At 35.7% G+C, this 27,167-nt stretch overlaps 1 protein-coding gene across 6 annotated transcripts in view; it reads left to right on the plus strand.

The window, feature by feature from the left end:
• The window catches only part of TBC1D8B (TBC1 domain family member 8B), an 80,341-nt gene extending 56,105 nt beyond the window's left edge, over nucleotides 1-24,236 (plus strand). For 2 of the 6 annotated variants that reach the window (XM_026014889.2, XM_026014891.2), the window contains exons 14-21: nucleotides 330-428; nucleotides 3,246-3,314; nucleotides 3,492-3,732; nucleotides 4,518-4,583; nucleotides 6,068-6,151; nucleotides 7,060-7,116; nucleotides 8,470-8,567; nucleotides 10,462-13,106. In XM_026014889.2, coding sequence (XP_025870674.2) covers nucleotides 330-428; nucleotides 3,246-3,314; nucleotides 3,492-3,732; nucleotides 4,518-4,583; nucleotides 6,068-6,151; nucleotides 7,060-7,116; nucleotides 8,470-8,567; nucleotides 10,462-10,857 — 1,110 coding nt within the window. In that variant the 3' untranslated portion in view covers nucleotides 10,858-13,106. Of the gene's footprint in view, nucleotides 1-329; nucleotides 429-3,245; nucleotides 3,315-3,491; nucleotides 3,733-4,517; nucleotides 4,584-6,067; nucleotides 6,152-7,059; nucleotides 7,117-8,469; nucleotides 8,568-10,461; nucleotides 13,107-19,174 lie in introns of those variants that run through there. The other 4 variants (XR_011998296.1, XR_011998297.1, XM_026014892.2 and 1 more) reach the window with 4 other exon arrangements.
• The last annotated feature ends 2,931 nt before the right edge of the window (nucleotides 24,237-27,167 follow it).

Here is a 27,167-nt window from a genome sequence, read left to right on the forward strand (position 1 = left end):
TCTCTGTCTCTCAAATAAATAAATAAAATCTTTTTTAAAAAGGTGAACATTATTCTCTTCTTAAAGACTTAAGAATTTTTCCAATGTTCTTGCACTTAGTCTAGACACATAGTAGATGAAATTCTATAGTAAATATATAGGAAATATATAGAAAATATATAGAAAAACTGAAATGTGGGAGGTGAAAATTTGCATAACCACTGAACAAGTTAGGAAAATAGGTAGGAATAGAGCCAAGGCCTCTGAGAATTGAGTCTGGTGAAATTCATTTATAAGAAAAGTGGATATTTATTATGAATGAGTATCTACTGAAATCATATTTTTTACAGAAATATGGTAATATTCGCTATGAAGAAATACACAGCATGCGCTGTCGAAGTAGATTATATGTCATACAGACCCTAGAGGAAACGACAAAGCAGAATGTGGTGAGTATCTACCCTATGGGGGGAAACTAATTGGAGTAACATTTTTTCCCAAGTTCTTTTAAAAAGTTGATTTTCCATGTGAAGAAAATGAATATAACTAAACTTTTGAGCTAGATTCTTGTCACAGCTTAGCTTACTATAAATTTTTTGAGAGGTAGTAAATTATTTTCTTCTAGTCGAATTATGTTGATTTCTTCAAAATGTTCTTTGACCTTTAATATTGAATGCTTGATATAGGTATTTAAGCATAACATATTTGTGACATGCTTCATCAATAAGAACAGCTGACCTACATAGTAGTCAGTGCTGCTAATACATATTGTTATCTTTGGAAACCTAAGATAAGGTTAAAAAGATACAAAACAGTATGTTTTAAATACTCTCCTTTTTATTTTATTTTTTTAAATACTCTCCTTTTTAATATTTGGGTGGCTACATATGAAGCTGTTAATATTGGTTGCCTCTGGTGAATGGGATTAATAGAGCCTGGGTGAGAGAGGGAGAGTTTTACTTTGCTGTATATACATCCTTCTGTACCATTTCAGCTTTTATCATAAGCATGTATTGTTTTTATTAACCTGTTTGCTTGAAGGCCACATCCTCAGAGACACCAATCTGAGAAAATAAACATTTCTGAAGATTCTAGGTTTATCTTTCAATTAAATAATTCAGTGACGTTACTATGACGTAGTTAGCATAGAGCTATTATTCTTATATATTAACATTAAAAAATAAGCAAAACATGTTCACTGTAAATAATTTAAACATGACAGGAATATAAAAAAATAAAAGTTCCCTATCCCAGAAGTAACTAATATTAAAATTATTTGGCATATATCCTTCCAGATATTTGTCTATGTATATATAGATGTAAGTGTGTGTGTGTGATGGGGTGATAATAGTTTTTAAAATGAGATCATATCAGTTACTTTGTTCTGTAGCTTACTTTTTTTCACTCAGAAATATATTAGTCACTGCATATCAGTACATATAGGCCTCCCTCACTTTTCCTAACATACCAAATAGTATACCATAGTAGGCACATGCTGTACAGGTGACCCTTGAAAAACACAGAGGTTAGGGGCCCTGGTTCCCTGTGTACTGGAAAATCCACATATAACTTTTGACTTCCCAAAAACTTATGTACTCTTGAACAGCATAGGTTTGAACTGTGTGGGTTCACTTATACATGGATCTTCTTTGATAAATACAGTACTGTGAATTTATTTTCTCTTCCTTATGCTTTTCTTAATATTTTTTCTCCTCTAAGTTTACTTATTGTGAGAACACAATATATAATATATATAACATACAAAATATGTTAATCCACTATTTATATTATCGGTAAGGCTTCTGGTCAATAATAGGCTATTAGTAGTTAAGTTTTGGGGGAGTCAAAAGTTATATGCTGATTTTTGTGCAAGGGGTTCAGTACCCTTAAACCTCACATTATTCAAGGGTAAACCATACTAATAGCCTACTATTGACCAGGAGCGTTACTGATTCATTCAGGTTCAGACATTTTTAAAAAATGAATATTGAGTGTTAGTTTTGATCAAAAGACTTTTCCATATCTTGATATTATATATTTTTCCAACTTTGTTAATGTAGTAAATTATATTAAGGAATTCCTAATGTTAGACTTATGTTGGATTCTTAAAATCCTATTTGGTCATGTCATATTTTTTTTTAATATTTTGCTTTGATGATTTTACTAAATAGCTATGTTCTTTACATCTATGCTGAAGTAACATTAGCTTACATTTTCTTTCTGTGTGTATGCTAACTTTAGTTTTCATATCAGAGTTGCACTCATGTCAGAATGAATTTTGGAATAAATTACATTTTTCTATGCTTGAGTATAGTTTAGATCAATAGGAATTATACATTACCTGAAAGTTTGAGTGATTGAGCCTATAAAACCATCTGGATCAGCTGCCTTTTGGTAGAAGGCAGATTTTTTTATTACCTTTTCAATTTTGTCTGTTCAGAATTTGCTCTTCCTGGGTTAATTTTGGTAATTTATTCTTTTCCTAAAAAAATTATCCATTTCATCTAGACTTTTAGATATAATGATATAAAGCTTACAGAATTCATTCAACAGATAGTTAATGCTACCTCCTCTGTGCTGGATACTTTTAATGACCTCCATACCTGTGTTTATATTATCATTTTACTTCTCAATGTTTATTTGTGTTTTCTTTTATCACACTTGCCAGGTATTTGTCTATTTTACTTTTTTTAAATTAACCAATTCTTTTATTTATTGAGTATACTAGATTTTTAATTTCCACTATTTTATTAATTTTTATTTTTACTTTTGCTTTTACATTTCTTAAATACCAAAATCATTATACCATTGATACTTATTTGTCAAGTTAAGATAAAATTACATATTTTCTAAGCTCATTACTTCTTGGATTATGTTTCTTGGCACAGAGAGGGAATGCACATCTCTCCCAATGTCTTTGAAGTATTTCATGACAGTCCCACTTGATGACTTGACAGACTGTTTACGTGGCAAGAGAAATATATGGAATGAGACTTAGAATACCATTGCTTATATTTATAGACATTAAATGGATGTCCTTTTGGCAGTTACTGGGTATGAAGGGATAAAGGTGAAAGTACACATCAGAGTAGAATTGAACTGTAGTCTATGTACAACCTTTTTAAAGGGCATAATGGTGCATTTATCTTTGTTATTTAAAAAGTTCAAAGAAAATCATTTTATTCTACCAGAGGGAAATTTCTAAATGGGTTCATGTGTTAAATACTGAAGTGTTAAATTTTAAATTGCTTTTAATCTTTTTAAAGGTGCGTGTTGTATCACAAGATGTGAATTTGAGCCTTCATGAATTGAATGAACTTTATGTCCTCTTTAAGGTACAGTTGTTTTTCTTCAGGTGAAAAATAATACTTTTAAGCAAAATTTTTACCACCTACCACTCTTAAATATTTTATAATTATTTTAGTAGACATGCTTAACAGAAAATAATTTTATAAATTTTATAAATTCTTTGTATGACTTATTGACTTTCCTCTTTTTATTTGTCTTAATAGAAAGAGCTGTTTTTTTCCTATTATTGGTGTTTGAGTTGTCCAGTATTGAAGTACCATGACCCCAGTCTGCCATATTTGGAACAATACCAGATTGACTGCCAGCAGTTCAGAATGTTATATCAATTGTTGAGCCCCTGGGCTCATGCTGCAAACAAAGACTCACTAGCCTTATGGACTTTCAGATTGTTGGATGAAAACTGTGACTGCCTTATAAACTTCAAAGACTTCTCCTCAGCAATTGGTAGGGTGAAGTCCAATAATTTTCTTTTTTAAAAGCAAAAAATAAGATACCCCTAGAAATACTTAGTACTGCCTGCTCTTATCAATTTAGTTAGATTTTATCAGCCTGAGTTACATTAGATTTTATCAGCCTGAGTTACATTATCCCCATCTTTAGCAGTAAGTGGATCTTTTTCTGTGTTTGTAACTAAATCTTAAATATATTGGTCTCATTTTGACCCAACACTCTCAGAAAAGCAAGCTGTTTAGATATGGATGTTTTCAAGGTTAACATGAAGGAAGAAAATGTCTATATCTCACCCAATTCAGACACATGGATACTTCAAGAGAAGCTCCCCCGCCCTGAGTAAAAATCAACCACATAACCTAGAAAAGTGATAGAGAAATAATCCTAACAAACATGCTGTACCTATAGATAGTTCATCAGTTACATTGTTCCTTTGCTTTTCCACACCCTGGCATACTTTCTTATTAGGAATTACCCTTGAAGAGGAGTTCTCTCCTCAAATGAGGCATAAGGCCTCATTCGAAAGAAAAAAAGAAAATTTAGTTTGGGGGAAGGGAAATTAGCAGGAGAGCTTTTTTCCCTCTGATGAAGGGTATTTTGCTTCTACACTTGAAGAAGAGAATCTGGCTGACTGGGTGGTGGTTTAACTATTAGCTTAAGTAATGGAAAGTTTATGAATCCTAATTACTGGCTAACATCTGTATCTTAATCTGTGTTGCTGGAATGGATTGAATGATCTTTGAAAACCTGAATATTTGTAATTGAATTTTATTGAACAGATACAATGTACAATGGAAGTTTCATTGACAAGCTTAAGCTGCTTTTTAAGCTGCATATTCCTCCAGGTAAGAGTTTAACAGTCTTTAATGATGTACAGGAGTTGATTCCATTTTAACAAGTATAATTTCAGATATTCGATTTTAATAAGTAGCATAATTTTCAATATGATATAAGGTCATTGCTTCATTGGGACCATGGATCATATGTCCAGTACTTTTGCTGATACAAGGTTATAGTGAAATCTATGGAAGAGATTCTGTATAACAGATGGGTTCACAAGTTTCCTTCCAGTTAGTAGGTTAATTTAATGATAGTTCATGTATAAGAACTATCTAACATTTTGAACATTGGTATAATATTGAGATGTGATGTTGTTATTGTCATTGAGGAGTAGAATTTAACTTTCGACAAGCTGCCAAACTCATGGAATACTACAGATTATTCAGAAAAAAATGAGATTTAGGCAGCAGGAATATTAAACATTTGGAAAAGGAAGCAAAAAACAAAAAAACACTCCCATTTATTGAGCACTTGCTCTGTTGAGGTGTTTACTTTTACATGTATTCTTTTACTTAATTCTCATAATATCCCTGAGAAGTGGTATTATCCTTCCAAGTTTGATGATAAGGAAAGTAAGGCTTAGAAAGATTAAATTATTGGGCAAAGATCACATAGCTAATAAATTGCGTAGCTGGGATACAAACCTAGGTCTGACTCCAAAGCTTAGGTTTTTTTTCTATTCTACCATACTACCCTAATATTATACCATACCATGCCAGTTTACTTTGGTGTTTTCCACGGACCTTCAGAGGCTGCCTTTCCCAGGCCTGATCCATATTTTGGGAAAACAGCCTTAGGCTTTAAGCTAAACGAATGTTGCAAAAGTACCATTTAGTTTAGATAGGCTAATACACACAAGCAAGTGGCACCTCATAATTTGTCAAAACTACACCTGGGATTCCTTTTAGAGTCTTCCTAGGATAGCCAGGAACCACTTTTTACCAGACCAAATATCTAAAGCCATCTTTGACTCTTCACACAAACAGAGCATTTAAAACCAAAGATAAACCAGCTAATAATTTAAATATGAAGGACTTTACATTGTCAAGTTAGATTACTGTCAGAATATCTGATTTGCCATGGAATGAATTGACTTTAAGTAGAAGGCTCAAAAATGGAAAAAAAAAAAAAAAAGAAACCACTGTGTATCTGTTAAAGCCCTCAACTTCATGTTTGCCTCATTATTGAAGATGTTCTTAAATGACTGAGGTTACATTTTCAGAGATTTCAAAATGCCAGATTTTTTTTATTTCGACTTGTAATGGCTCTCAGAAAACCATTGAAAAGCAAGTAAGAGAACTACTAGAACTCAAAGTGATCAACTACTTCCTGTTATTTGCTATAGAGTAGTACCACTTGTACGTTTCTTCACATGTCTTTCTTACAGTGACCTTTTAACTCTCTGCCGCCAGATATGCTTGATCACTTATTATAGGGCCCATTTCTGTCCCTTATTATTAGTAAATTGATTCGGGTTATCTGTTTTCAGCTTATACTGAAGTGAAATGTAAGGACCCTTCAAAAGGAGATGAACTTTCCAAGGAAGAATTACTTTATTTCAGTCAGCTCCATGGTAAATACCTGTTTAAAATGTATCTTTTTTTTGATGATTAGTCACTCATAGAGATCTTCTTGGCTTAAATAATTTTTTACCCAGCTATCATTAATAAAATTTGAGTTAATAATACTTCATATTTTTTTGTGCTACCATAACACACAGTGTTAAATGCTAAATGTTAAAATACAGTGGAAACAATAGAATCTTTGATGATTGAAGGTCATAGCTATTATTCAAACAGTGAATACTTATAAATCACTGTAGGTATAGGAGACAGGGATGAGTCTGTCTCTAGGACATAATTTAGAAGTGTTATAAACTTATTTTTGTGTCCTTTACCTCTTTTTTTCACAAACATGAATGTCTTATAAAGGTCTAAGTCCTGTTTAATGTATGTTTGTAGTTACTATATGTTACTGTTTGAACAATAAGTTTGAAGAGACTAATATATATAGATAAGGGCACAGAGACCCAGAAAGGAGAAGTGACTTGTGCAAGATTTTACAATGAGGTGTTGCCACAATCAGTGTTCTTTCTACTATAAATGTTCTTGAATACTTTGTCTTCTGATGAGAGGAAGTCATGTCAGCTTAAATTTGTTTCTTGTGGGGTACCTGGGTGGCTCAGTCAGTTAAGCATCTGCCTTCGGCTCAGGTCATGATCCTGGGGTCCTGGGATCGAGCCCCACGTTGGGCTTGCTGCTTGGTGACGAGTCTGCTTCTCCCTCCCCTTACTCCTGCTCTCTCTCTCTCTCTCTCTCTCTCTCAAACAAATAAATAAAACTCTTTTTAAAATAAATAAAAATGGTTTCCTGAATTGAAGAAGATAACATGTACCCAAGTCTTTTTATAAAATATTTTACTTTCAAAAGGTACTTATTTGTTAAATATTTTACAAAATGCAATTGTTTTCTTTTCCTCTAGTTTCCAAGCCTCCAAATGTGAAAAAAGTGGCATCATTAAAAAACAGCCCTGAAAAAGGTATTATGATTAGGAATATCATTTAGTTAAAGTTACTGTTTTTGTGAATAGAATTAGCCACAAAGGCAAATAGTGGATTCCCTTTAAAGGACATTGATTTGTTCTAAGAGCTTTTTCACTTTTTTGTGTTTAGTTTAACAATTTAGTCTTTTTTGTCTTGATACTTAAGTCTCAGAAATTACAGTAAATGGCCCATATTCATTTAATTTTGCTATTTTAAAAATACTTATTTTTAATTACAAGAGTAATAATAAAAGAAATTTAAACAGAAGTCTTCATACTCCCACTGAACTCCATCCTGAAGTAAATATGAAAACATTTTGTTCTATATCCTTTCCAGACCCATTCCTATGTATATACACATATAGACATCTCTTTTTTATAAAAAAAGAAACATTCCATAAATAGTGTTCTACAAGTTGCTTTTTCAATTTTGTGTTATATCATTGTTGTGTTTTCATGTCAGTACATTTGGATCTGTCTTATTCTTTTTAATGGGCATAGAGTATTCCATTGATTAGTTGTATCATAATTCCATAACTAGACCAATATTGATGGACATTTAGGTTGTTTCCAGTTGTTTATATTGCAAACTATGTTGCAGCAAACACTTTATACTTACATTATAGGATACTTTCATACATATTTCATTAGGATAGGATAAAATCATAGAGGTATGAGAATGCTGTGCCAAAGAATATGCACATTTAATATTTTGATTGAGGCTATCAAATTGCTCTCCAAAAGTCCATCATTCTTCTCATGTTTCTGAGTAACATTTAGTTAGAAAATAATAAATTGCTAAAGATCTGTTTAAATATGGCACCTTCCCTAGGTTGTTCAGTATATCTACCTAGTTTTCCAATGGCCTTAAGTAATTATTTATAATCATTAAATATCTTCATTAAACTCTTCAAAGGAATGAATGGATAGTAGGTTTTTAAATTTTTTTAAGAGCCACCATGGACAACTTCAGAATCTGCATATTAATAATATCACATAGAAGCTATTTTAAACTTAATAGTGTGCATGAGGACAGCTAAATGAAATCTACATTGTCAAGCCAGGGTATACTGTTTAATCTAAAATGCATCCTTCTCCCTCTCTTCACATCTTCCCTAGTCCCCAGCCTCCCCAAAGTAAAAGTTTTAGTTTAATGGAAATGGAAAACACATTCTGAAAGCCAGTGGGTGAAATAAAAGATAAAATCAGATTATTTCCTGGGTTATTAAAAGGTGGAATCTTATATCTTAATGAAATAATTTCCAATTGTAATTATTCCTTCTGATATTTGGGGAAATATTATGTTCATAAAACTGTTCATTATGAAATGGTTTTATTCCACTTATACAGGCAAAGGAAAAGTTGATATTCAAGCATATCTAAGTCAATGGGAAGATGAGCTTTCCAAAAAAGAAGAAAACATTAAGGATTTACCAAGAATGAATCAGGTAGAGTATTTTCAAAGAAAAAATTCTAGGTTCTTGTTTGTTTTTATGAACGTGGGTGTATCCAACTCTAAAATAGCTAATCTTCTATTACAAAAATAGTTAAATCTATATATCATCTCTGTAAGTTTCAGACGAGCACAGAAGAGTAGGAACAAATTTTTTAATGGCTTTCTACTTTAAACACTTAAATGCATTTAGTGTTTCAGAATAGTTGCTCTGCTATGACAACATTTGTGACTCTAGAAAAGATGTGTGTATAAACATACATTTCAGTTTTTCTTATTTCCAGCTTTATTAGAAGTGTTCATTTATTCAGTAAACATTTTTTTTAGTGCCTACTAGATGACAGACCCAATGCTAGGTACTTGGAATAAGAAGTTACTAAAATAGGTCACATGCTGGTTTCTAATCATCTTGTATTTGAACCTGCTGGAATAATACTAATGACTACTACTTGATACAATTCTAAATCCATCTCTTAAGCACCCTTCAGTCAGTTTATGTTCATATGTTTTTTAAATTTAAAATCTGTTGGTGTAGATACTGAGGATTTCCAGAACATTACCAAAATGAGAACTATCAAATAACAGTATTCCTCGTGGACTGGGTAATTTGGTAGCTGAATAAGTACTTTTTTAAATGAATCAATATGATGTTTATTCTAAAATTTTTTCTAAATAAGCAGTATACAGACTAAGGTAGAGAGAGAAATAAAACTTAAAAGTTTGGTACTATTTATTTTGATTAAGTATATCCTTTGCATTTGCTTTTTACTTACAGATAAACTTTTCAGTTAAGGATGATTGACTTATAGGACTATTGTGTTAGAATTGTATTTTTTTTTAATTGACAAATATCTTTTAGAAATGTCTTTGGATTATCTAGGGGCAATTAGCAAACAAACCAGATTTTTCCTCCACTTGGGTCCCACCCCAGCCTTTAAAGAGAAACATGTCTAAATGGGTCCTGTAGAGCTACCTTGTACTACTAGATAGTTCCCAAAATGTTCTTCCATAAATTTAAGTCGTCCTAGTTGAGCTGCCCACTCTAGCCCTTTGGAAAGATCAAGGGGAACACATTATTAAGCCTTTCATTAAGATTGGTTAATGAATGAACAATCCATGTGTAAGGAAATAGGGGAATTTGTCTAATTAAAAGTACCACTGGGGTGCCTGGGTGGCTCAGGTCTTGATCTCAGGGTTGTGAGATCAAGCTCTGCGCTCAGGAGGGAGTCTGCTTCCCCTCTCCCCCTCCCTCTCCCCCTCCCCTTCTCCCAAGTAAATAAATAAAAATCTTTTTTTAAAAAAAAAAAAAAGTACCACCTAACATTGAGGGAATGCGGTCAGGTAAGCTGCCCAAGAATTATTGTATATATAATATATGTATATAATGTATTGCTATTAGGCAATGTATGAGAAGGAATTTAATTTAAAAGGAATTTTCTTCCATGGTTCATACCCATCCTTCTAGAACCAAGATTTATTTGGGAATTAATCATTAGTTTCTTTAACTTCTATGGCAAGGGTTAAATGGTACAAATTCTAAATAGGAGACTGTTCTAAGTTTTCTTTCTTTTTGCTAAATCTAACATCAATATGGTATTTCTTTTTTGTATAAATTTATTTAAAAAATTATTTTGTATTGGTGTTCAATTTGCCAACATATAGAATAACACCCAGTGCTCATCCCATCAAGTGCCCCCCTCAGTCACCCAGTCACCCCCACCCCCCGCCCACCTCCCCTTCCACCACCCTTAGTTTGTTTCCCAGAGTTAGGAGTCTCTCATGTTCTGTCTCCCTCCCTGATATTTCCCACTCATTTTTCTCCTTTCCCCTTTATTCTCTTTCACTATTTTTTATAAAAAAATATGGTATTTCTAACTTGTGTCTTTCAGTCACAATTCATTCAATTTTCAAAGACCCTATATAATCTATTTCATGGGGACCCTGAAGAAGAGTCGTTATATCAAGCCATTGCTTTTGTAACCAGCCTTTTGCTCAGGATGGAAGAAGTTGGAAGGAAACTACATAGCCCTACAGCATCAGCCAAAGAATTCTCTGGTACAGTCTGTGCTTCTGGAGGACCCAGTGAGGGGAAAACAGAGAGCCACTTGAAGAAAGATCCCTCCTCTCTGAGGGAAGAACCTCAGTGGTCATTTGCATTTGAACAGATTCTTGCGTCTTTGTTGAATGAACCAGCATTAGTGAGGTTTTTTGAGAAACCCGTAGATGTAAAAGTGAAACTAGAAAATGCAAAGACCTCTCAGTTAAGTTGTAGAACCAAGATATAAGTTTCTTAACAGGAATTGCCTATTATAGACAAGTTTACCAAGATTGCTGTAGCTATTAGCCTGATTCTTGGGAATAGGATCAGGGATTTATCTTGTTCCCAATGTGTTTGAAGATTAAAAGGAAGATATGTGAAAGCACAGTGATTCATTGCTTTGTGGTAATCTCTAATTTTGATATTCTTCATTACAAATGAACTTTTTTATAGTTCACATGTTATGCGATATCAGGGAAATACTCTAAATGTTCCCACCAGAGGGCACTACCATATCACTTTTAGTAAGAAAATTCATAATTTGTGCTATTTACATATGAATTACTAACAATTTTGAAAATATAATGTTATGTTTGAGTATTATTGATGATGACTTGTCATTGATAAACCCTACCTTCCAAATTGCCTCAGTTCTATTAGAATGCTTTAGAATTCTGGGCTCTTAGATCTATAGCCTTAATTATCTAAGTGATTACCATATGGGGACCTCATTTTCAAGTTAACTAACTGAAATAAGACTAACTTTTTAAAGTTAATCTAGTTTAGTTTTCTAATAATAAATCGTTTTTTAGTAAGTTGTACATTCTTCCTACCTGAGTGGTTCAGAAGCTGCTGACACACTTCTAACTGTTACTGATAAAAACAAGTCAAGAACTCAAAAGATTCTGGGCTAATATAAGGAGAAACAATATTGGATTTAATTTTAAGCTGGATAAAGCCAGTCTCATAGAAGGGTTAAGAAACAATACAGTTAACTATATAGGTCTCTCATTAGACTGAGCAATTACTTGAAATTCTTCTGAGCACTGCTGTTTGTGGCATTTGCCTCAGAGTATCCTGTGACTGCTTTGGTTCTAGCTTTAGATTTTGAATTTTCACCAGTCATGTTTTAAGCTACATTAGATAGACTGAATTACTGTATTAATCTGGCAAGTTCATAAAGTATACTTGTATGTAATGATAGTTAAAGTAATTGCTGGTGTCTATCTAAAAAGTTTTGACCCATCTATCTGATTTAGATGTGTGATTTCCATATTTTATGCTGCTTATATTTCAGTCATTATAATGAACGTCCATTTAGAGATAGTGGGCTTTGTTAGCACTTTAAAGGAAAAAAAAAGCAAGCAAACCTATTCAATCTTCTGTGCTATTTTTGACAAGAGCAATTTATTAATCAATTGACTTAGGAGAGGGGAGAGATAATCCACTGGAGCTTCTTATTTCACAAAAGGCTTTGGTTTTAAGCCCTTTGGCTTTTCAGATATGAAACAATAAAAGGGCAAAAATTCTTTAGAATAACCGAAGACGTCTCCCTTTCTGGAAAGGAATTGATTTAGTCAGCCTTTGATAAGAGGACACTGTGAACAAGGCCTAACACAAAGACAGAGGGTTTCATCATCATAGACTATGTTATTTTCAAAGCGATTCAAGAATTTTAAGTTGATCATTTAAACTTCATAAGTTGGACTTGGCCAAACACTAGTGTTGTCTTTAAAATGATTTGCTCAACTTTCTCTTTTCAAAGAAATTCTCACTTAAACATAGAGTTGGTAAATAAGCTAATGTGCCTTTTCTCAGAAATGATTTGCTGAAATGTGTCCAAATTTTAAAATTTTTTAAAATTTTTATTTACTTATGATAGTCACAGAGAGAGAGAGGCAGAGACACAGGCAGAGGGAGAAGCAGGCTCCATGCATCGGGAGCCCGATGTGGGATTCGATCCCGGGTCTCCAGGATCGCGCCCTGGGCCAAAGGCAGGCGCCACTGCGCCACCCAGGGATCCCTGTGTCCAAATTTTAGAGCTTAGTGAATAGTTTATATGTACACTATCATACATTTGCTATTTTGCAATGTTTGTTAAATTATAGTAGCTCTAGAAAGACACAAGGTTCTATGCTTATATACAAAGGCACTATTGCACATACTGTTGAATATTTTGTCAGTTACATTTACAAAAAGAGATACTTAGGAGCATTGTTACTAATAATTGATATGGTTTTAAAGTCTGAATATCAAAGTTTAGCTTATCTTAATTAAAATTGAATTCTTAGATTTTTGAATTGGAAGATGATTATAAATGCAAGCTAAAAAGGCAAACATTTATTTTCTGAGTCTGCAGGAGAAATAAAATGACCACATAGTTTTATAGTTGCTACCTTGTTAAGCAAATGAGTTGTTCTTAATATTAAAAATCTTATGTAATTGTGTTAAACTGAACCACTGCATTATACCTTATACATTAAATTAAATGTATTATAAGGTGGCTTTACTTGTCTTTATAAAAATAAATATTACAAATCTATTATAGTGAACACGAAAAATTGTTTACTAAAAGATATTAGTATTGTTAATTACAATGCATTTTTATTTACACTTAGTTATCACTTGAGGACTTCTCTCCTTTATTAGTTAAGGTAAGGTTTCAGAGAACAGAATTCACTCTAATTAGTTAAGGCCGGAAAAGATTTATTACTAGACATTAAGTGGCTTACAGAACTATCAAGAGGACTGACTCTAAATTGAACTTTCAAGAACAACTTCCAAAACTACACCACAGAGCCAGGCCACCAAGGGAGTTGCTAATTCTTCTATGATTAGGAAACTGCTACTTCCTGCTACCATGATGAAAAATCAACACCACAGCTGCTACTTACAGATCCATGCTCCACCTGCTATGATTTATGCCAGCAAAAAAATGGCCAAGCATCCCACTTCTCACCACCCACAAGCTAGTGACTAAATTGCAACAGAATGAGCAAACATGTTCGCAACCATGTTTACCAGCAGAAATGGCAGAAGCATAGTCTTCAAGGCTCCCCCTTGCCATTCAAGGCTCATGAGTATGCATCTGATTGGCCTATAATATAACCAGAATCCTAATTGCAAGGGAATCTAGAAAATATCCTTTTAGCTTTTTAGCTTCTGCAGTACAGAGAGGTACATTAAGAGGCTAGAATGGACAGTTTTTTATTGCTGTGTAACAAGTTACCCCAACACATTTATTATCTCACCATTTCAATGGGTTAGAATCTGGGCTCAGCTTAGCTGGGTGCTATGTTTAGGCTCTCACCAAGGCTGCAACCAAGGAATCCGCCAGACTGGTTCTCATGTAGAGAACCTCAACTGGGGATGAATCGACCTTGCTTACTTTGGTTTTTGGCAAAATTTATTTCCTTATGGTTGTAGGTCTGGAGGCCCCAGCTATGAAGCTGGTAGTCAGCTAGAGGCTTATCCACGTGACCAAGGATTGGTTAATCAGATGCTTCTCCTTGAAATTTTTTAATACATAGCAGAGCAGGATGGAAAGTTGGGGAATATATTCTGGTGGCAGTGGTGGCATCTTCACATTAACACTCTGGTTCCGAGATAGGACTTAAAGTGCTTTTGGATGTCCAGACTTTATTGCTCCTTTTGCAGGGAACTTCTTAGTGGATCCATGAGCTCAACAGTTCAATAAAGTCTTTTTCCACTGTTACCAGCCAGAATCCATTTCTTTGGCTATTTAAAATAAGATTGATATATGTGACACTGGGAGCCCTATACCACTAGATCCCTCAAAGCAACGCACACAAATTACCCTGGTAGCTACATTCCTAGGCTTAAAACCAGTAAAAGGGTGTTTTATCCTTCATCTCACATCATACTCCAACTTCCATTTCTGTTATCAGAACATCTTTCCCCTATCCCAGAAGCAAGGTGATAGATTTCCTAGCTTCTAATTCTATTTGTCTTCCTCTGCAGGTAATGTCTCCTTTGTGCTGCTTTTAAGATCTTGGTCTTTCCAATGTTCTGCAGTTTCTTATGATTTATGTAGCTTTCTTAAAAAATCCTGTTTGGGATTAATGATTAAAGTTTGATAATCAACTGTCATTCTCCAAAACCTATATATAATTCTGCACAAGCCAAATAGGCAAGTTAAATGAGGATGTTATAGAAATCTCTCTTCCACCTCCCATATAACCAAACACCATCCTTCATATCTTTCGTGGGCACTCATCTTTGTGATTTCCCCAGGGATATGGTATTGACAGATACAGCAAACCCTACGTGGCCCTTTCTACCATAAATAGTCCTTTCTACACTGGTCAGGGAGCAAATGTAGTAGATCTGTCAGTTGCTGAGTGTGACTATTTTAAATATACATCCATAAACTGAGAAATAACCATATGATTATTTGCAGATCCACTGGACCCATTATAGATAGATTCAGGATAAAATTCTGTCTCTTGACTCCAATAAGCCCTGACTCTCATCAGTGGGTGATCATTGTATTCTAAGTGGCTGTGGATAACTGTGAGTTCAGTGTCCAATCTCTGAAAAGTATGAGTATTTCTAGTTGCCCAGTCATGGTTACCCTGGTAAGTGGCCATAGGCCCCCTCTGGCTAGAAAGAAAAAAAGCCAGAAAGAAAATTTACTACATACTTATGGTATTGTGGAATTCTTCCTCAAGTGTACCTGGCTTTCTCTTCAAGGGCCTCTGGGTATGTGAACAGATTCCGGCCTGCAAACTAGGTGAGAGGCCATGAATCTCAATAACAATGACTTAAATTAGATCTTTGTTCACCAGACACAGATTTTTTGGCTACACAGATCAATTAAAACTTAGTAGGCTGCTTATTTATTTCCATCTAAGGAAACTGAAGAACAATTAGCTCCTATCAAACTTCTCTGCAAGTCCAAATATTCATATTATATCTCTGGCCATGCTTCTATCATGTTAACCATGCTCACCCTATCTCTTGTCATTAAGTGCTGCCACTTGGTCTTTGCCATTCTAGGATCCCATTATTCTCATTGAAATAAGAAAGTTCCTTTCAGTGGCAGCATCTCTTACCATTATCCCTGGGCTACTGAAGACTACCAGTATTGCATATTTCAAGAATAATAAGGCTCCTCTCATCGATATATTTTTCAATGCCTTGGGAAAGAGAACATCCCCTAGATCCTCTTGGGGACATGGTTAGGATGTAGGTTAGTGGGTCATATATCATAAATGTACTCCATTGTTTCTATTTCCTTAAGCCTTTGGAGTATCTCCCGTACATTATACTAAGGAATATCTGGCATATCAACTTCATTTAATATGGGCTAATTTTCAGACTTGACTTCAGTCAACTGAGCCGAAAAGAACCACTTTCAACTGGGCAAACTAGTTATTGAATCCAGAATCTCTGATAAGTATTAAGGTGTTGATATATTTGGCCTAATCTAAAATTACATTCCTTTCTCCGTGGTATAGTATCCTCAAAACACATTCCTATGCATATTCTGCAGATTTCTTCCATGATAAATTAGCAAAATTTCATAATTATCTCCTCCCAGTTCAGACTTTTACTTGTACCCTTGGAGCATTCTGTGACTTAACTCTAGTTTTAGGTCCGGAAGCAATGAGTGGAGGTAGGAATGGTACCTGAGGAAAACTGACATTCCCTTGCAAGTAGCTTAAGTAAGGGAACATTCCCTTCAAGCAATATTCCCTAGCTGGTTCAAGCAAGGCAGAACCAGCCTCCTCAAATAGCATGCTTCCACTGGCAAGTAAGGCTCATTGGTGAAATACTTAGAGTCTTCTGAATTCACTCAAATATCCCCATTTCTATTCTACCAGGTCTCACTCTAATCAAATAAATGCCCTTACTTTCATAAAAGTGACCTGACAAGGCTGTGAGTTTGGCATACATTGTAATTTAGCAACCCATAAGATTGGACTCTAATTTTTAGCTATGTCAGCTCTGTGTCAACAGGAAATAAGAGAATAAAAACTCATAGTCTTCTTTGAGTTTAGAATTTAAATCCTAAGATTGCCATTGTATTTCTTAAACCTCTAGAGCACAATTAGAAGTTATTCCACTCCATGGTTTTTGGTATCATTAGCGCCAAAATAATCTGTAGTAGCAGTTATCTGCTCCATCAATAGACACTTCACTGTAGATGCCCACTTGTGATAATTTGATCAGTTTGCCATTATGTGTCATAGACTATCAACATCCCATCTTCTAATACTAATAGTATCATCACTGCTTTCAAATCCAATCATGCTATCTAATCGATCTGAGTTTCCCACTTTCTGAAATGCTATTACCTTTAAGCACTCCTGCTACTACATTCTTTATTGGTCAGAATTCAATTTCAGAGAACACAAGCCACTCTAGCTGGTCTAAGGAGGAAGAAATTTATTACAGGGTGTAAAATGGCTTAGAGAATAATTTAGGAGAGCTGTAGAAACAGATGCCAAGCCTTTAAGAATGATTCTCAAAGGCACACCACAAAGCCAAGCCATCAAAGAGTGCTGCTGTCTCTCCATACGGTCAGGAAATTTCCAGCTCTAGAACCGTGTTACTACTGCCATAGACGGGAAGCCATTACTATTGCTATCAGTTCCAGAAACATGCCACATAAAGTACAACCTGCACCAGCAAAACGGATATCCTATCACTACCTCTGGATTCCCATATAGTCAATACCTAGACCGTGGGACCTCTGCTAACCTCCCGAATAAACAACTCAACCACTGTGCTTCTCAGGACAGGCAGCAGAAATGAAGTACAAGCCATATTACCCTTGTAAATTGCATGCCTATGCATCTGATTAGCTGAACCTAAATCATATTCAGAGCTTCAGCTGCAAGGAGGTCTGGGAAATGTGTTGGTATGTGTGCCTTCCATCATATGCATTACAGGATGACACTCTAGGATGAGGGTGGAATGGAACTGAGTACCAAGTCACCATATCTACTGTAGCCTTCATCAAAGATTTAGTCTATTTGGCTGGAACCCTAATACCAGGACCACAGGAAACAGGTCTTTCTGTGATTTTGTCTCTATTTTCTTACATTTCCCTGAATCATTTTCTGCTTCTAACTACACACAGGCTTCCTGAAGCCTCTAATCAGAACCTGGCCCAAGACTGCAACCGTCTCACCATCTTCTAAAAGAAATCACATTATAGGGGATCCCTGGGTGGCGTAGCGGTTTGGCGCCTGCCTTTGGCCCAGGGCACGATCCTGGAGACCCGGGATCAAATCCCACATCAGGCTCCCGGTGCATGGAGCCTGCTTCTCCCTCCACCTGTGTCTCTGCCTCTCTCTCTCTCTCTGTGACTATCATAAATAAAAAAAAAATTTTTAAAAAAGAAATCACATTATACTTAAGCACATATGATTTATGCATTTCCCCCCAAAACTTGTGAGGTTATAGGAGAGAAAGGCTATATCAAGGAGCACATAGCCATCTGCCATCTCACTGGTCCTCCATCTTTTTCCTCACTTTCACTTCAAGCTGATCCCTCAAGTTCATAACCTTCCACAAGTCCACACTCTCCACATAGGACTCTCCCTGCCATCTGAAGCACTTTGAGAAACATAGGACATTCGCTCTGCTCTGGGCTATTTCTCTTGTATGTATGGTGAAGCCCACCAGTCCTATGTACACTTTCTTCAGGCTCCCCTGAAATTCCAATGAATAAGGTAGCTTTTTTTCCATTTCATTATTTGTTATTTATTTCATTAATTGTTATTGTTCTAATTTGTTAATCTTGTATCTTAGGAAGAGTAGCTTATGTCCTCACATTTTCAAAAGAGGTAAGAAAAGGAGAAAGAGCCAAGGACCAGTCATATTTTATATAAGACATGAGAAATATTTCATTCATCCCCACCTCAGGGACTTTGCTTTTTTGTGTCATTCTTTCAGTAATTTATTAAGAGTTGCTACCTATTCCCTGGTGACTGATTAATGGTATCCTAAGCATCTCCCTTTAACTAGTGAGACTTATTCACTTCCTTGCTTACCACTCCTGGAGGAATCTCCTCACATCATTAAAATTGAAAAATGCTATTAGCTGTGGCTCTCTTCTTCCTGTTTAGTAATTTTCGGATGCCCAGACTAATTGTTCCTCTCCTAAGCCAAGACCTGAATCAACAATATGAAAATGGATGAATTCTAAATACTGGCTCTTGTCTGATTACCAATTTGTAAAGAAACAAAGATGTAATATGGGTCTGAAACATATTTTTCTTTTTCTTCAAACATATTCAATTTCTAAACAATAAAAACAAAGCAAATATTCTTGAAAAGACAAAACTATATTGATGGGGAGTAGATAGTGGCTGCCAGGGGCTAGTGGCAAGGGAGGGCGTGATTATAAAGGGAATTTGGGGGGATTGATGAAACTGTATTCTGATTTTAAAAGTGGGTACATGAGTCTATACCTGTGTTAAAACTCAGAGAACTGTACACCAAATGAAAAAGTCATTTCACAGTATGATCATTTAAATTACAAATTTTCAAAAGAAAAAAGCTTTTTTATTTTTATTTTTTGTATTGCACAGGATGTATCTAAAAAGGCACATTAAGATGCACCTTTTGGTGATTTTCTCTGAGGAAGGCAACCAGGTAGATGGAATACAGCTTGGAGAAATATCCTTTTTCCTTGTTTACCTTGTGTTTTGAATTTTTGAATACATTATTTTATTAAAATATAACATAAGCATACATTTAAATGAATTATCACCAAGTGAACACACCCATACAACCACCACTCAGGGCATAATATGGAATATTGCCAGCACCCCAGGAGCCTCCCTCCTGCCGCCTCTCATTCATTATCTCTTTCTCTCCTCCCCAGAGAAAAAACATGATCCTGACTTCTAAGACCGCAGATTAGTTTCTCCTATAAAAATTTATATAAATGGAATCATATCATTGGCTTCTTTCACTCAACATTACATTTGTGAAATTCATTCATATAGTATACAGACAGTTCATTTCCTTTTATTGTGGTGTGATATTTCACTATAGAAATATTATAAATTTTTTATGCATTCTACCATTCATAGACATCTGGGTTGTTTCCAACTTTGGAATATTATGAATAATGTGGTTTCTTTTCTTTTTCTTTTTCTGAAGATCAAATTGGCTTTATTGAACAAGTCATGAATTGGGCAGTATCCCATTTAGCAAATAGAAAGGAGCTCCTTTGAGCTGTAGAAAAGAAAGGGTTTTATTTATTTTATTTTTGTATATTTTTTATTGGAGTTCGATTTGTCAATATATAATATAACACCCAGTGCTCATCCCGTCAAGTGCCCCCCTCAGTGCCTGCCACCCAGTCACCCCATTCCCCCTGCTCACCTCCCCTTCCACTACCCCTTGTTCATTTCCCAGAGTTAGGAGTCTCTCATGTTCTGTCACCCTCTCACTGTGTTTTCAAACGTTCTTTCATTTGTCTTCTGATGCCCATATAGATATATTTCTTTGGGATGTATCTTTTACATATCTAGGAGTGGAATTACTGGGTCAATAGGGCACATACATGTTCAGCTTTGATAGATGCCAAGTGGTGTTTCACGTGGCTGTGCCAATTAACACTCCAATCAGTAACAAAAGAATTCTGGTAGTTGTGTGTCCTCATCAATGCTTAGATGGTCTCCTTTTTTCATCTTAGCCATTCTGGTAAGTCCATAATGCATGACTTCAAATTCATTGTGGTTTAAATTGGCATTTCCCGGGCACCTGGGTGACTCAGTGGGTGAGCGTCTGCCTTTGGGCCAGTTGTGATCCCGGGGTCCTGGGATTGAGTCCCTCATTGGGCTCCCTGCAGGGAGCCTGCTTCTCCCTCTGCTTATGACTCTGCCTCTCTCTGTGTGTCTCTCATGAATAATCTTTTAAAAATTTTTAAAAATTAAAAAATAAATTGGCATTTCCCTGATCATTTCTTAAAATAAGTTCTATTGAGGTATAATTTACATACACATTAATGCACTCACTCAAAGTGTGTATTTTGATGAGCTTGACAAATTTATACACCCACACCACACTCAAGGTATAGAACATTTTTGCCACCCTAAAAAGTCTCCTTGTTCCCCAACCAGGTTCCTAACAACCTCCCCTACCCTCACAACCAAGAAACCCTTGATCTGCTTTCTGCCATATATTAAACTTATCTTTACTAGAGTTTCATGGAAATTGAATCACACTGTAAGATCTCTTTTATGTCTGCCATTTCTTGCTCAGCATAATGTTTATAAGATTCATCTATGCTGTTGCCTATTAGAAGTTAATTCTTTTTAGTATTCCATTAGTTATGACTATTCCACAATTTTTTTTGTTTATATTCCACAATTCAAATATCCATTCACCTGTTCATTGTCATTTGAGTTGCATCCAGCTTTTAGCTCTTATGAATAATGTTGCTAGGAACATTGGGTACGAGTCTTTTTGGAATCATGTTTTCATTTTCTAGGTTAAATACCCAGGAATGGGAATGACAGGATATATATTTTTTAACCTCATAAGGAACTTCCAAACTGTTTTCCAGATTGGTTGTATCATTTTGCATTCCCATCAGCAATATATGAGAGCTCCAATTGCTTCACATTCTTGTCAGCACTTGGCATTCTTAAATTTTCTTTTTTAATTTTGCCCATTCTCGAGGGTGTGTAGTAGTATTTCATATTGTAGTTTTAATTTGCATTTCACTGATGACTGATCGAGTTCAGCCTCATTTAATGTACTTATGGGCCATTCTTGCATCTTTTGTGAAGAGCCTGTTACAATCTTTCACTGATTTTAAAGCATTTTTAAAATCAGCTTTATTGAGGTGCAAATCACATACAATAAAATTTACTGATTTTAAACAGTCTGTGGAGTTTTAAAGAAACTTTATACTCGTTATAATCACCACTCCAATCCAAATATAGAACATTTCCATCAGCTCAAAAAGACTCCCCAAGGCCTTTTGAACAATCCCCTCTTGACCCCTGGCCCTTGGCAACACTGATCTGCTTTCTATCACTATAGTTTTAGTTTTGCTTTTTCTAGAATTTCATATAAATGGAATCATACAGATGTAGCCTTTCTTGTTTTGTAAGATTTTATTCATTTTCATATACTTTCAAAAACTGCTTTATTGAAATACAACTTCCATACTGTAAAATTCGCTCATTTCAAATGCACAATCTGATGAGTTTTAGTAATCTTAGAGTTGTATATGCATCATCACAATCCAGTTTTAGAATATTTTCATCACCACCAAAAAAAGGGTTTCTTGCTCTTCATTCCCACTGTCAGCCCAGGTAAGAAGTAATCTACTGTCTCTATCAATTTGTCTTTTCTGGCCATTTCATATAAATAGAATCATGTAATACTTGCCCTTTAGCATCTGGCTACTTTCACGTGCAATGCTTTTGAGATTCATTCTGTGTTAGCCAACTATCAGCAGTTGATGCCTCTTCATTGTTGCATAGTGTTCCGCTGTATGGATATATGACAATATGTATATCTATTCAACAGTCATTGTAGGTTTGGATCATTTCCACCCTTTGGCTATTACCAGTAATGTTGCTATGAACACTCATGGTACAAGTTCTGTGCAGTCATACACTTTCTATTCTCTTGAGTATGTACCTAGAAGTTAAATTGTTGGGTCATAGTGCTAACACTATATGTATTTTGATGAACTGACAAATTATTTTCCAAAGTGGCTGCTCCATTTTACACTTCTACCCGCAATGTATGAGGTATCCAAATTCTCCATATGCTTGCCAGCACTTGTTTATCTTTTTTATTGTGGCCACTCTAGTGGGTGTGAAGTGGTATCACATTGCGGTTTTAATCTGTATTTTCCTAATGCCTAATGATGTTGAGCATCTTTTTATGTTCTTACTAGCTGTTATGGGCTGAATTGTGCCCATCCTCCAAAATTCATGAGATGGGTCCTTGTCCAGTTGAGACAAAGCAGTCATCTCAGGTATAGAGCTCACAGCCTGAAGAGATGGCTGAGCTGGCATCCACCTAGAACCCTGCCGCACTGGACAGCATCCTTGGCAGCTTGCTGAAGGCTTCTCTGAGGACAGGCAGAGTTGAGCCTGGAGATCCTGGTGCTGGCTAGTCCAGCTTGAAGAGGCTACCACCGCTGCCATCAGATCATGGATTTTGGGGCAGGGGGCCTGTGGTCCACTTTGCAGGTCTGAGCCCAGCCAGTGGCAGCCATGGAGAGGACTCTGGGGTTAATGCCTGCCCCTCACCCCCTACCCCGGTTAACATGTCTCCACTTCTCACTGCCCATTCCTTTTCTTTCATACTGTATCTTTGGAATCCAGTGTGTATCTCACACTTACAGAACATCTGAACTTGAACTAGCCACATTTCCAGTACTCAATTGTCACATGCAACCAGTGGCTACTGTATGGAACAGCACAGTTCTATAGCTTTACCAATATATTTTGTCTGCTTATTCTGTCATTTACAGAAAGAAGTATGATAGAATCGTCCTATGACTACAGATGTACCAACTACTATTTCTATCAAGTTTTGTTTAAAAAATGTTGACTCTAGGGTATTGTGTACAGCCAAATTTAAGAATTTTATCTTTTCCTACTGAATTGAATCTGTTGTCATTGTAAAATGAACCTTGTTATTTCTAGTTCATGCTTCCTGTATGAACCCCTTAACCTCATTTATCCTCTTCATGACTTATTTGCTATGGCTGCTGCATAATTTAAAGCTCCATATATTGTTGACCTTACATGACATTATTATTATGGTTGATGTATACAATGTTTACTTAAGATTTACCAACAGATTTACTATTTTTATTGTTCTTCATCACTTCTTGCATCTCTAAGCTGCTGTCTTGATTACTTGTATTTGATATTTATTTTAGTATGAATCTGCTGGGGACAGATTTTGTCAGTTTTTGTCTGAAAATATCTTTAGTTCACTTTCTTTTTCTGAATTTTTTATTATGAGATCATTCAGATTCACCTGCAGTTGTAAGAAATAATATAGAAAGATCCCATATGCCTGTTACCCAGTTCCCCCAATGATAACAACTTGCGTACATTAGTACATACACCTTGCATAGATACAGTATAATAGCACAATCAGGAAATTGACATTGATTCAATACAGTGACTTCATTGAGATTCCTCATTTAATTGTATTTGTGTGTGTGTGTGTGTGTTTCATTCTGTGCAATATTAATCACTTGTAAAGATTCTTGGGACCACTACCACACCCAAATACAGAGCAGTTTTATATCACAAGGCACTCTGGTGCTACCCTTTTACAGCCACATCCATTTCCCTGCTGCCATCCCAGCTCCTAGAAACCACTAATCCAGTCTTCTTTTCTAAAATTTTATCCTTTCAAACATATAAATGGAACCATACAGTATGTGACCTCTGGGGATTGGCTTTTTTTGGTCATCACAATTCCCTGGAGATTCCTCCAGGCTGCTATGTATATCAACGGTTGGTTCCCTTTTATTCATGAATAGTAGTCCATGGTATGGATGTGCACCAGTGTTTAACCATTCACCCACTGAGGTACATGTGGTCTGTTTCCAGTTTGGGGAATATTATGAATAAAGCTGCTATGGACATTCATGTACAAGTTTGTGTGTGAACATAAATTTTCATTTATCTGGGATAAATACCAAGAGCACAGTTGCTAGGTCATATGGCATGTACATGCTTAGTTTTGTGAAAAATGGCCATTCTCATTTCTCAGAGTGGCTGTACCATGTTACATTCTCGTTGGCATCGTATCAGTGATCTAGCTCCTGAACATCCTCTCTAGCATTTGTATTGTCACAACTTTTTTATTTTAGCCAGTCTGATAGGCATGAAGTGGTATCTCAATGTGGTTTTAATTTGCATTTCCATGATGGTTAATGTTATGGCCTGAATCGAGCCCCCTCCACCGAATTTGTATGTTTTTATTTTATTTTTATTTTATTTAAAGATTTTATTTATTTATTCATGAGAGACACACAGAGAGAGAGGCAGAGACACAGGCAGAGGGAGAAGTAGGCTCCCAGAGGGGAGCCTGATGAGGGACTGGATCCCAGGACCCCAAGATCATGACCTGAGCCAAAGGCAGACACTCAACCACTGAGCCACCCAGGCACCCCCGAAATTGTATGTTGAAGGCCTAACCCCTAATACCTCAGAACGTAACTGTATTTGGAGATAAGGTCCTTAAAGAAGTGAATCAATTAAAATGAAGCTATTAGGGTGGGAACCTAATCCAATATGGCTGGTATCTTTATAAGAAGACAAGGAGACCGCAGGGGCACGTGTACATAGAGAAACATCTATGCAAAGAGGCTGCAGCCATCAACAAGCCAAAGAGAGAGGCCTCAAAAGAAACCAACCATGCCAACATTTTGATCTTGGACTTCTAGCCTTCAGAACTGTAAGAAAATATATTTCTGTTGTTGAAGTCAATTTGTAGTATTTTGTTATGGAAGCTCTAGCCAGCTAATATAGGTACTGATGTTGAACATCTTTTAATATACTTATTTTACCATGTGTGTATCCTCTCCACTGAAATGTCTCTTCACGTCTTTTGCCCATGTTCTAATTGGATTGTTTGGGTTTTTTTACTGTCAAGTTTTTAGAGTTCTTTTTATATTCTAGACACAAGTTTTTGGTTAGCCATGTGGTTTACAAATGTTTTCTCCCAGTATGTAGCTTGTTTTTTATGTAATTCATAGGATTTTGATGAGGTCCAATTTATCAATGTTTTCTTTATACTATGGTGATTCTGGTGTCAGGTTTAAATTAAGCATTATTTGACTACTTGTAGATCCCCCAAATTTACTTCTACGGTTTTCTCTAGAAGTTTGCTAATTTTGTGTTTTACATTTGTTTGTTATCCATTTTGAGTTAATTTGTGTATAAGGTGGGGATTCAGGATGAGGTTCATTTTTTGCCTCTATATGTTCAATTATTCTGGCACCATTTTTTGAAAAGGCTCTTTCTTCATCGAATTGCTGTGGCAATTTTGTAAAGAATCAGTTGGATATATTTGTGTGGGTGTGTTCACTTTTACCTTCGCAAGATATTTTTGCTGGATATCAAGTTTTATAGTGCTTTTTCATTTTAAAAATTTTTCCAGCTGTTCAACAATATCATCACATTGTCTGTTGGCTTCTATGGTTTCAATTAAGTTGTCAGTTTTATTGTTGCTCTTTTGAAGTTAATCTTTCTTTTCTTTGTTATGACTGCCTTAACCCTTAACTTAACAGTCTAAAAACAGTGTAAGCTTTTAAAGGAGCATCTGGAAAGAAGAGAGCATGAAGTAAAATCACATCTGAGGTTACCCCCCTCACACAACCCTAGATTTGCACTTAATTTATTTTTTTTAAAGATTTTATTTATTCATGAGAGACACAGAGAGATTTATTCATGAGAGACACAGAGAGGCAGAGACAGAGGGAGAAGCAGGCTCCTCGCAGGGAGCCTGATGTGGGACTCGATCCTGGGACTCCAGAATCACGCCCTGAGCCAAAGGCAGATGCTCAACCATTGAGCCACCCAGGCGTCCCAGATTTGCACTTAAAAAAAAAAAGATTTTATTTATGTATTTGTTAGAGAGAGAGAGAGAGACAGAGAGAGAGAGAGAGAGACAGAGATAGTGAAGGAGATAGCGAGAGAGAGGGGGAGAGAGAGAGAGAGACCACGGAGCAGGGAGGAGACAGAGAAGCAGGCTCCCCACTGAGCAGGGAGCTTGATGAGGGGTTCACTCCTAGGACCTCAGGATCATGACCTGAGCCAAAGGCAGATGCTTAACCGACTGAGCTACCCAGGCACCCCTGCACTTTTGGATACTAGTTCCTGTAAACATTTTTTAATATGGCCAATTCCTTAATCCTTTGCCTATTTCTTTTAAATCATACCCCGTTCTGTATGTTTTCAGTTGTGGTGTCCCCAGCTGCAATGTAATATTCTTGCAGTCACAAAAATAGATAACAAGGAAGACCTGCATTTATAATTCTTACCTTCTATTCAGTAGTAAGAGATTTTCCTTTCAACTAACTGCATGGAACAGTTTATGGGTGTGTGTGTGTGTGTGTGTGTGTGTGTGTGTGTGTATGTCTAAGAGGGGAAAGGTACACAGAAGAAATAATACATTATATATATGTAATACATTATATTACATATATTAATATGTAGTATGTATATATTAATAATTATAATATATTCTATATTATGTAATGCAGTACATAAAGACTAGTATCTCCACCCTTCCCTTTTTTAAAAGAAGAAAATTTCTCACTTTCAGTAATTTCCTTTGTATTCCCGTGACTCTGCCTTCATTTTACTTTTAGTTTCAGCAAAGGTTTTGGTCAGTTGGAATTTCTCCTACCATTTTGGTGTTGTTCTTGTGCCTGCGGTAATTCTTTTATGGCTTACGTGTAGGGTTTTCCACCTCTTTAGAGAATCTTCTCTTGATTTCCAGTATTTTTGCAGGGGTGGGATTGAAATAGTATGAATCCATGAAGTGGCTTCTAGGGAAAAAAATCCATTTTCCTGA

Source organism: Vulpes vulpes, chromosome X, assembly GCF_048418805.1.
Source record: "Vulpes vulpes isolate BD-2025 chromosome X, VulVul3, whole genome shotgun sequence".
NCBI classification, from domain to species: Eukaryota; Metazoa; Chordata; class Mammalia; order Carnivora; family Canidae; genus Vulpes; species Vulpes vulpes.